General features: G+C 37.1%; 1 protein-coding gene across 2 annotated transcripts in view; it reads right to left on the bottom strand.

Moving 5' to 3' along the window:
• ABCC4 (ATP binding cassette subfamily C member 4 (PEL blood group)) overlaps nucleotides 1–12,344 on the bottom strand; it is a 157,880-nt gene that overhangs the window by 59,604 nt on the left and 85,932 nt on the right. For both annotated transcript variants that reach the window (XM_075138376.1, XM_075138387.1), the window contains one exon: nucleotides 11,427–11,506. In XM_075138376.1, coding sequence (XP_074994477.1) covers nucleotides 11,427–11,506 — 80 coding nt within the window. The remainder of the gene's footprint in view (nucleotides 1–11,426; nucleotides 11,507–12,344) is intronic.

The following is a 12,344-nucleotide window of genomic DNA, read 5'->3' as shown; positions in this document are numbered from 1 at the left end:
TTCTTATACTGTTCTTTTCCCAAGATAAAAAAGGCACACATACAAAAACTATTCACATAAACTATAGTGCTCTTTGTACCATGACAAATATGTTCTATCTTCCTGTGGAACACCTCAGATGCCAAGCACAATTTTACATGGTAGCTTGAGGAAGGAGCATTAATCAGCGAGTATAGAATATGTAAAAACACATGCTTTGCTTTCTCAACAGCTCTTGCCAGAACCTGCCTGAAACAATAGAGAAAAATGTCTGGCACCACCCAGCCCTCCCAGAGTCAATCTTCTTCTCAGGTAGCGGAAAGCATCCCTTTCCATTATATTAATTTAGGGGTTTTGTAACTCCAATACCCCCCACCATCGCCAAGTGTGGTCACTTTGTTGGCTGTTCCACTTGCTTCAAGATTCCCAGAGCAATGCATTTTCAGATCTCCTCTATCAGTCCCTGCTGCCAAATAACCGATATTTTTAAAAGAAAATAAAGAATGGCTTGACAATTTCTGCTCTCCTCCTACCTCTTAAAAGCCATTTCGAAAACTCTTCCCCAGCTCTATAAGCCCAAGACAGCCCCAATGAGCACAGACCCTGATGAAACCGAAACATTTGATTCAACAATGGGTACTTTTCTCTTTAGTACTACTACAAATGGTGTATCTCCTACTTTGTTCTTTGCTCATATGTTTAGCACTTTATCAGCAGAGGCTGAATCACCAATATTTGTCCTCGATCTTATCCCACTTATAATCTTTCTAAAAGCAGTTTTGCTTTCAGTGATAATTATTGCTTTCTTTTCATAGAAGGGGCACATATACATAGAACAAAATAAAAAAATCAACAAATATCTCACTGCTTTCAGGCTATTAGATTGCAGGAGGCAGATCTTACAAGCTGATACAAAACAATGCAAAAAATGGGCAGTAAAAGGACTGGGAAGGGATAGGCCTTTTGACACCCCCAGTACAAAACTGTGAATGCTGGGGAACTAAACAGGGAATGGACCACAGAAAGCAGCCAGGTTCTCATGCTCCCCCCAAATAGCATCTCCTACTGCTACTGCTGGAGAAACATCACTGGCCTAGACAGACCACTGCTGTTATTCTGCATGGTATTATCTAGTATTCTTATGGTCTAGTTCGTTAACTTATTTGCTAAAATACCGTCCACTGTTCCCATGAGGAATTCCTCTGAGCTAATAATGATGTTATCACAGCCTTTTCATCCATGCTGTGCACATTTTTTCCCAGTTCTTCCAAATGTCTGGCAAAATTTTGCTTACCAGAGACGCTGCTGCCCCATATGTTGCAGTTTTGCAAACTCTGTCTTTGAGCTATATGGACTTTCCTGCCTCAGGCCTCTTGTCCCTCATGGCCATAATGCCAGAGCAGCCCCACGCTCTCCCCAAGAATACCTCATTTTCAACTGCATGACCTTTTCTGCTCAGCCAAGTGTAATTGTTTTGCCAGAAGTCAGTTCTGGGTCTTTCAGCAACTTTAAAAGCTTTGTGCTACATTTGAACTGTGGGCTCTTCTGTTAAAGAGAGTATCAGTTCTTCAGTAACACAGCTCTTCAGCCTTACAGCAATTACAAGCTTTTAAGCATTTTACTGTTTGTTCTTGCTATTTAAAATATACTATTCATGTATTTATTTTTAGGTGGAATGAAGTACTACTCATATTTCTGTAAGTTCCACAGTGGCCCCTCTGCCCCAGTTAAATGAAAACTATGAAAAATATTAAGGACTACAGCATCAGCTCTCTTAAGAAACAAAACTACCTTCTGTTCTTTTCTGGTTGCACTCTTTCACAGCAGATATGCAAAAAATGCTTTTTAGCCTGTCTCTGTGTTTTTTCCTAACTTCCCCAGAGCTTTGCCACTCTTATAGGGCTATAAAATACTACTTTCCTGTTCAAAATAAACTCTTGACTCAGAATTCTTCAGTACTACATTCTGTTCAGTGATCACTCAGCTCCAGAAGCTTAACAGTGGCCTGATGCTTTCAGCAACTGTATTTTAATTAATCAGCACCAGCCTCTCACCACTACCATCAGGTTTCACCCAGTTCAGCCATTCTCTGCAGGTACAGAACCCAGTGGCATCTAAAGAAACTTCCTTGGCAGAGAACAAGCATTATTTATTGTGGTAAGCACATGTTCATTCATAATTTGATACAAATATTCTCCAAGCCCATCAGGAAGACTTTTCAGAAGTTTGTTTATCACAAACCATCAACAAAGACACCCTTACCAAAGTAAGTAACTGATACCAGGTCTGACCCCAAAATCCAGACTTTCTATTAGTGAGAAAAATGAAAAATTATTTTTCTCTGTATTATGTTATCTTCTAAGTCTTACGTTATGTTTAACAGAAGGATGGACAACTGAATTGGATACTAAAGCCAGTAAATTTTCAGTTTTAGAAAGGAAGATCTAAAACCATTATTTTAGCATACAAGTGACTTTCATAGTAAGAGAGCTCTGCTTATTTAAACACTAGACTGATTTCAAAACCCAATTAAAAAAAAACAAAAGAAAAAAGATTTGGGGACGTGATTGTGGAAGAAAATGCAATCACTCAGCATTCTATTCTTCCACAGTGCAGGAACACCTATTATCGAGCCCTTGAAAGAGCCTTTCTTAACATACAAATTTTTACTGATTCAAGAGTGCAATCCAAATGAATCAATTTTTTTAAATGATATAAAACTATCCTGTAACGTAGATGTAACACAAAGAGGTATAAGCTTCCCAAACACATGTGACATTCAGTTCCCAGCCGAACTCTCATCTTTTGCTGTATAAAACTGCCCACACTGCAGCCTCTACCTTTTGAAGAACAAACTCATCTGGTGTTTTCAAATCAGCTGCAGAGTTCACCAGGCAGCCATGGTATCACCTTCAGCAAGAAAAAAGTTCTTATGTTCTGCATGAGATGCACACATAACCCTGGCACCACATTTCTATGAGATGCAGTCTTTTTTGCTAAAGATAATTCCTTGTCCCACATGTTTGTGTTGGGCATAAATATGCATAACGATTTAACACACACACACACCAGCTATATGGCTTGGTAATTCAAATCACCTCCAAGTTTCTCCTTATCTTTTGAATCAAAAATGAAATCTCCAGTCCTTTTGCCGAACAGTGAAATCCCAATTTGTTTGTAAGCACACGTTGTCCTATCTACAGTATATCAGTAGTTTAAGGCAATCTAGAAGATTTGTACTTATCACCATTTAGAACAGGATTGTTACACTCCATGACTGACAGCAGAATTAAAAGATTCTTAGCTACTGTGAAGTGTTAGAAACGTTAATGATCTTCAGAAGTCTTAAAAACAATCATCAGTTTGAGCTGCAGATGTGAAAGTTTGCAATAATGCTTAAAAAATCAGGTAAATACCTATAAATAATATTAAAAATTCCCACTCTGGCACCAAAAGCAGAAGTAGCATATACAGAAAGACGGACCAAAAAGAAAAGGAGAAAACTGCAGAACATAAGTTCACTTACATGACAGTATTTCTTTGCCCTCTTTCACAGCAAGAAAAGCAAACAAGAAAATACCTTCCAACAGATACAAAGAGCGCCAGACGAACGGAATCTCTCTCTGGAACTTTTACAAATTCCACCTTAACCAAAAGGGGGGAAATTTCCAGACCACACAGAACTGGGGCACATCACTGGACTTCCACACAACTATCCTGCTTTCTAGTAGCTGAAAATGTATTGAGAGTAATGTGATAAAGAAACTAGAGAAACCAATTCGGAAAAGAGCAGATTTAAACCCAATCGAAATTTTCTATTTACAGGTTTTAGTTGGACATACCAAAATAAATACTGCAAGAACAACAACATTTTTGTCTTCCTACTACTAAGCCACGATCTGTTCAAAATCTCAGAGAAATGAAGAGGAAGACTGCATCTCACCATGCTCGCATGCTCTAGACAGAGAAATACAGAAGATAGAATTCCACTAAGTGAAAGCTAGCTTTATTTTTCTGAGTACTATATTCAAAAGAGCAGTATTCCACATTTCCTTGAGAAAATGGAAGGAACAGCACAATACCAAAAGTAATATCTACATATTTACTATATAAATAGAGAAGTATAAAAACTAAAAGAAAAAAGAGTTAAGAAAAACAAGAAAAGCAGAAAAGGGGTAAAGGAAACCCCAGGAAGCAAGATGACAAAAAGGTAATGAAATCACATTTTTCAGTATTATTTTATCTTCTTTCCCATGTTAGGTAACTGGTTACATTTCCAAATTTTATTAATAGTAAGTAAACAGAACCCCTAAAATATTAAAAAAGTTATGCCATGTTCCCACACTAATTAGTTTTGTTTCTGCAGTGGTACCTGTTGCCTTGACAGAAGTATGTGGAGAACGACTCACCTGCAGATTCTTATAAAAATTCTACACACTAGTGCAAATAGGAAAAATAAATGCGGTGAGGGGAAGGATTGGGCTGGATGACATATGACCGCTATAGTGAGAACAGACCTTTAGCCTTCCCTAGAAAACCGAGGTCCAGGTAAACAGGAATCCACCTATTAGCAGTGACTCCAGACTCTACACATTTTATCCTATACACATACCAACAATCTGAGTAAATACGCAGTCCGTATGATGCAAGACACTCATCCTCACATTCAAAGGAAGGTGATGACAGGTACAGAGTAAAGACCAGCAATAACTTTGGCATAGATTATCTCCACTGCTGGTCACCATCAAGAAGACTAATTGGCTACTGGGATTTAACAATCAAGGCATTCAAGGACAGAGGAATGAAAGGTCAATAAAGAACTGCATTATTTAGACAAGTGTCTGTGCTAAACTCACAGCTCCTGCATGTCGCTCTTGGAGACACAAGTGCAACTCCAGCTTCCTCTTCCTTTTTTTTTTTTGGGGGGGGTGGGGGGAGTGGGGTGTTGGTGGTGGTGTAGGATGATGATGACCAGGCAGGCAGGATGGACAGTTTTTTGTTTGTTTGTTTTTAAACAACGCAGTGTATAACCCCTTTTTATTTCAAAGAAAATAGCAAAACTAAAAGCACGTACAAATATTAAATGACCATACCAAAAATTAGCTTTTTATCATAAAGATCATTTTATAACCTTTTCTGAAATTAGAACTCAAAAGTAACCAATGAAAAAATATATAACCCTATTATTTTTCTTTAAGTTTTAATTGGGTCTTTCATTATGCACTAGCAAGATGCACTGTAGTATGCATCTTGGGAATGTACAGTTAGAACATCAGTTCCACAGAGAAAAAGTTCAGTGAGATTTCAGTAGTCGAGTGCCACCAGGCAACTGGTTTTTTTTTAACTTATTTATTTTTCATTTAAACCTCAGCACAGCTGCAGAATCTTGTGATCTAACCATCAAGCAAAACTACCAGGATTCAGCAGAAAGGAACCAAAAGGTGTCTCCAAGATACAGGTCTGCTCTACGTACCAGGCTAAAGAGAATATGTTGACACTTAACATAGATCCCACCACTGGTTGTTTTCTCACAACATATTTATGATCATATTTTAAATGCACACATACAAACACACAAAAGAACTGTTCTTTAATGAATAAAAATGTCTCTTAAAACTCACACATGCATACATACAAAACCTGACTAAACTGGAAAAAAACAACACAACAAACCTCCCAGAACCCCACCTCTCACAGAAATCGCAAAATAACAACGTCATTGTTAGACTAAAAGATCCTGGAATTCCTTCTACACACTTTCCCTGACATCTTCACACAATAAAATGCAGGGGTCAGTGGTACTGAAACAAGGAACGGCAGTTCCACTCTTGTGCACATACGAAAGCAAGTGACCCAAGCTATTATTCCAGTCTGAGGCACTTTTTGTTCCTAATATCCAGATGCAGCAGCTTGCTTTTTTTTTTTTTTTTTTTTCTTTTTTTAAAGAAATGACTGTGGACACCTCCTTCACATTTTCCTTTTCTTCAGCATTTTCACTTCATAAAGCTGCAGTCAATGTGTTTTGTGTGTGGTGAGAAGGGAATGGCACATTCAGTGGTGGTCTCAGCCACAGCCTACATTGGTGGCTCAAGTAGTCTCAGGATTAGGTCTTTGTGTGTGATGAAAGGATATGAAAAGTCAGTTATTTAAACTCAGTCAAGCTGTTGATTTTGGGAGGAAAAAGGTTTTGCAATTCAGTTTTCCTCAATAAATCACTGCCCTTTTCCAAGGGCAGCTGCAGATAGTTCACATGTTCACAGTGTTCTCCAGAAACAAAACAGATCACGATTTTTTTTCCCCCAATTCAACATAGGGGAAGAAATCAAACTGAAGGGGCCATCACATTAAGTTACTCAAATTCACTAGAAACTAAAGCAGAAAATCAACTCTGTTAACAGGTAATGAGATCACTGAAGAATTAAAAGGGCAAGAAACTACAGAAAAAAAATCCACCCTTCAAAATTTATCATGATAATTAACAAAACAAAAAAACCCTCTGAAATATATTTCACCATCCTATGTATTCAATCAGTTTATAGACACAATTTTCAACCAGTAGTTTATCAGTTTGGGTACGCATCCTGCATCACCTAAGACCACAGTTTAAAGATGTTAAGCCTCTGCAGATCTACCTCAAGTCAAAGTGAGATTCAGGTACTAAAAACAAGCGTTTGATGAGCCCTCAAAAATATAGCATCCAAAATACTGGCCACTTAGGAATAGGGCTAACGTGCATAAAATACTATTAAATATATTGGATTCTCAATTCCCAATACTTCCTCATTAAATTCTTTTATTCTATTTCTTGGCTGACCTTTTCCCAAATTAGTATAGTGTGTTTTATTAGATTGAGCTAGACATTGCTATGCATTGTAACCACAACATGTTAAACTACAAGCCCCACACCTACCACCTACATCAACAGAGCCTTGTACTCCCACAGAGCTTAAGGCAGGAGGAGGAACAACACTTGGTTACAACACTGAGTAATCAGCTGGTATTTTCAGAGGAGCCAAGAAAATTAAGTAACAAAATCCCAGTCATCTTAAATAACACCTGACTTCCTTAAGTCCCTTTGGACTTATTTATAGGATGATCGAGTTCGTACCAAGTAAAGAAAGCATTTCTGCAATTTTTGCGTTTGGGCAGTTCTTTGAGGCTGCTGTCAGGCCTGCCCTCTGATTAAATTAGCAAATGCATAAATAAAGCATATATATGAAGTCGATGTTCAAATCCCCTTAGAAAGTTTTAAAGCACTGTAATGGCCTTTACACAAGCAGTCTCTTACCTGAGGAGATTGTAACTTAGTTGGAAAACACCTGCCAAAAAATACGTAACTCAGGATAGGAAAAAGAAAGGGAGATGCAGAACTGAGGCTAAGGAGGCTAACAGTACTAAGGCAAGCGATTAAAAATATGCGAGCTCACAAAAAACCAATACACCACCTTCACTAAACAATTTCATTCAGCTTTTTGACTATCTGAATCAACCTACAATCGTTAACTTCTACCTGATTTTACAAACATATTTAGTGCCGTATTTAGTAGAAATTACAAGTGTCATAGTGAACACAGAATTGCTTTTTATTTTATTTTTCAGGAGAGCTGGTGTGGAACCTTATGGCCAGCCAGAATCCATTACAGAAGATACGGCCCAGGCTTAGACTGTGGACTGTAAAGTTTAGTTTTCACTTTAATGAGCTTTGAACTCGACTGTTAACATACAATTAAAGATATCTCAGTTGAAGTTCCTAACTTAATCTTTGGTTTCTTTTCAGTTTCTATACTTCACATCTACCCCCAGAGTTCTGTTCAACAGTCATGTAGTCAAACATAGCTATAATCGTGTTCTCATAAAAGAGACTTCTTTTTTATTTACAAATCTGATGGATACAGCAGTAATTTCTACAAAAAGATAGTCAACTGCACTAATGTGACATGTCTCATATGCTGTTAAGTTTTGTAAGCTAGGAATTAAAAACGACTGCCTCCTTCTAGTGAGGACTGCCCCTCCTGCCCTCAATCTCTCCAGACAGGTGAGAAAGAAAGAATGGCAGGAACCAAAGAAAGAAAGGATGGCAGGAAACTTTAAATGTAGTGAGACTTGCTACTTTGGGAGCTACTGCAAAGCAACAGTTTTGCAAAATCTAGCCAGGTTTTCAGAAGAATGCGCAAGGTCTATAAAGCATTTTTGTGCTTGCCACATACCTTTCATTTTTGCTTTAACAAAAAAAGTGTATAGTTACTATCCACTATCTTGAAGAGAACTGACGGTTTCTTCTTCATTGACTCAATGGAAGATGTAAAAAATTCAACTCTTTTAGTTCAAGGAATTAATTTTCATCCAGTATAGCTGTCTAGACTAATCATGCTCATTATGATTGTAGTGCAGTGTATAAATCTTATTAGGGACTCTAAAAAGAACATTATCAATTTTTAGCATTGCCTTAAAATCTGTACTCAGTGTAATTACAAAATTCTTGATACTAGTAGATTTTAATTATTTATTTACAGGTATTTAAATGGGCTCATATTGTAGTTTTTGGGTGTCCAATCACATTGTGTTTATTTGTGCAGAAATTACACACTCACTTGCCAATATAGTAAAAGGGTGGAACGCTTCACAGTGATCCTAGCAATAACTCAGAAAAAGGACCACTTCTTCAATGCAAATCTGCTCAAGAAAAGCCCCTACACACAAAGTAAGATGAACCAGTTACTGCATTGTTTATTAAGTTTCACTTGATTCTTCCTGACAACCATTTAAACAATGAATGTTGGGAAATGTCTCTCAAAGAATCAACAACAATGGCTGGGATCAGAGCTTTTATATTTAGCTAATACTGTTTTTAGAAAGCAGAAAATATTTCTTCCTGAAGGGATTATAGGAAGTCTTATAAAAGACACCTGCAAACAAAACAAGTGACAAAAGATCTCTATCATAATTGATAACAGTTATCCTTTGTAAAGATCTGTGCTTCTTCAGAAATAAATATCATCTCTTTGCTATTCAATTTCAAAAGGCATCCACTAACCAACAAGCCTGCTGATCAAGAATAGTAAGTTTTAGAAAACCTACCAAGAAGGAAGTGCTTTTGTCTTATGGATAGCAGCGCATTATTAATCAACAGTAAGTTCCTAAATTTTCTTTTCTGATGCCAAATAGAACAGACAAGCTTTGAAACATAGTATCATTTTAATAGTGTACTGGACATGTAACATCTACTTCATTTTTTTGAAAAGGAAGACTTGTCACTTAAAATACAAGCTCCAGAATTTGACAAATTATTCAATAGCCAATTTAAAAGAAATGCAGAAAGTAATCAATGAGGGGAAATGTTTACAAAATGTGGTTTACAGTGGGAGCTTGAAAGAAGAAAACAATCACATCTAGAGCAACAGCCTTCATTCTTTCATCCCAGACCAGTTAAGTTTTGGTAAGCATATACTGCCAGTATCTACACTAGCCAAATAACTAGGTTTTCCATTCACTAGTAGATGATTTGGTCCTTGGTATGTGCCATGCATAGAGGTTACCTCCTTTCTTAGTCTTTTTTGGAGCAAACCGGTTGGTTCCCTCAGAAAAAAAGACAGTTTGCTTCAGGGTCCGCTCCCAAAAGGAAGTATGGACAAGACCGCACCAATTTTGGCTCCCTCTGCTTACGCAGACTTCTCCAACATTTTCCCAGCAAATTTTGCATCCTCAGACAACCCCACATGCCTTTAAACCACATGCCGGGGCATGCAAAACACCCACTCAGTTTCTTGCTATAAAAACACCATGCAAGTGGGCTGCAACACAGCTCCCACATTATTGTAAATGCATGGAACTAAGGAAAAGGGTTAATCATTTTATCTCAGGACCACAGGACCCAGAGGATGCTCTAGCCGTGAGTAGTATATAGTATGAACATACACAGTGCAGTCTGCTGTAAAGGGGACAAACCTATGCAAATACAAACCCCTCTGCATTGCTCAGTCTAACGGCCAAGGAGCACCATGCAAAAGAGACGGGTTTGACTCTGTGGATGTAAATTCTATGCTAAGAGGAGATGATAAGGATTGCAGGACAGTCTGAGCTTCCAGCCAAAAAGAAAGGCACATATGTATTGCCCCAAGAGAGCTGAAATAAAGTAAGATATTCTGTCTAATACGACAGTTAATGAGACTGAATAAAATTTGGAGTAGGTATAAACAGTAGAAAGTGAGTAGTATATTACAGAAAGATGTTTATATTGCACTTTCAGGAAAGAATTTGTCAGGGCCTTAAAAGCCCATGAATTCAAAATCTTAATATTCACTATAAGCAACTCCCTAACTCACAAAAAACTCAATTGCTTTAATTGAGAGGTAAAATACATCATCTTCCTTTCTTCCCCAAAATGACACGTGGCACTGTAATGCTTTGAAAAACAAACATACACCTCAACTTTAACATCGTCATTAAACTAGGAAAAAGACTTTATCTTAACAAGTGTTTTTACTAACTCCTTGGAATAATTTTTTTTTTTCTATTTTCAAGAGTTCAGCATTAACAACATGATTAAACTGCTCAACCTGAAATGTCTTTGGTTTATTTTTAAAGAAGTCAAAACAAGGTTTAGATCCTGTATAAGCTATCTCTAAGAAACGAAGCAAAGTTAGCAATAGCACCTTAAGAAACATTTCTGACTTGAGCATGACAGGTCTGATCCACTATGTGGATCCAGATGATCCACCAAGTCATTTCTTTCTGTAGCCTCCACGATTCTGTGTATTCTGTGATTCATGTTATTTTGATATAGTTTGATCCATTTTTTTGCAGCTTTACCCTTCTGCGTTTTTTTACAAGGAGGATTAATAGCAACTGCAACAGAAAAATTACCTTGATGTCATACATAATCCTTTCTCCTTTCATCATCATAAAAATCTCAGTGCTTTGTCCATCTTTCTTGTCTGCAACAACTTATTTCACTTGTTCCTATTAAGACTATTATATTCACCCTATTACTACTAATCTTTTCTTTGTAAATAGCCACACCTATTTTAATCCAAAATGGTGTGGTAAGCATTTGATTCTTTGTGGAAGTAGACACGTAATTAGGTTAATCTGTGCTATCTTTTCATGTGAGTTGATTGTTTCTTTACTATGGACATATTTCTTATAACAGCAATAAGCTTGCCAGATTGCTTGGAGGCAAATCAGGAGCAATTTACCAAGCATGTAGCTACTATGAACTGAAATCTTGACATAATAGCAAGCTGTGTATAGCCACTCCTACCTGCCAGTTATTACTCATGTTAGCTTTTTACTGACACATTAGATTTCAACCGCACCTTTCTCTCACAAACAAGCACTTTCATTCAACTCAGCTACATCTGTGACAAATAGCTGATCTTCACCAAAGCATACAGGAATCTAAATTCAGAATGCAGTGCAGAAGTCTTTGACAGTAGCAACTGAATTACCTGCACGAAGTCCAAAAACGTCAATGGAAGCAAGTCATCCAGGTGGCCAATATCTTTGGAGAAACGATTTAAGATTCTTCCTATAGAAACAGGGTTCGAGAAGAAAAAGAAAGTAAATATAATTCCTTGAAAGATCAAAATATCTTAAACACACCATATTTTACCATTTTAGTAACAGTAGAAAGGGAACAGCTGGAATCTAAAGATAAAAAGACACTTTTTGAAACTACCATGAAGGGAATCTTTTACAACCACTGCAATATATTTTGAAGAATAATACTTTTTTACAAATGCTTTTCACCCAAATATAAAATCTTTACTTAAACTGCTAGTAAAAAATTAAAATGGGCTTTGAAGACAATAGTTCAATAGAATTTAACAGGTGAAACACACATGCTTTATATGCTCAACATGTGCAGGTCAAGGTTTACAGTTCAGACAACTTAATGCAAGTTTCACCAAGTAACATCAGCCAGAATCTGCTCCTATCCTTGACTGAAACTCACTAGTGCATGCATGTCCCGGATAGATCATAGTCGATCTAACTATCATAGTCGATCGTGTTCAACATTTTTGTTCCCACCCCTCCACCATTATACGTGGATTCAAACTGCAGGCATTTCTGAAACGAAATTTGGGATAGATTTGCATTCATGCAGCCTTACAGTTATACTTATTCAAAACCTCGACAGTACTGATCTTTATTAAAGCTAATAAAACAATTTTTAATCTGCTGTCAGTGAAGCATTTACACTTCTCTATTTTCCCAAGTTCTACTTGAGTGAAAAAATCAGTTATAGCAAGAGTTCTTTAATAATTAAAGTCACAACGCTGCCACCCATAAGTGGATTAGTATCTTTCTCTATTAATCGATATATCTACTCACCAGGAAATAAACTAAGCTAAGGATGGGAATCT

This window comes from Calonectris borealis, chromosome 1 (genome assembly GCF_964195595.1).
Source record: "Calonectris borealis chromosome 1, bCalBor7.hap1.2, whole genome shotgun sequence".
Lineage (NCBI taxonomy): Eukaryota > Metazoa > Chordata > Aves > Procellariiformes > Procellariidae > Calonectris > Calonectris borealis.
This window is presented reverse-complemented; position numbering and strand designations above follow the sequence as displayed.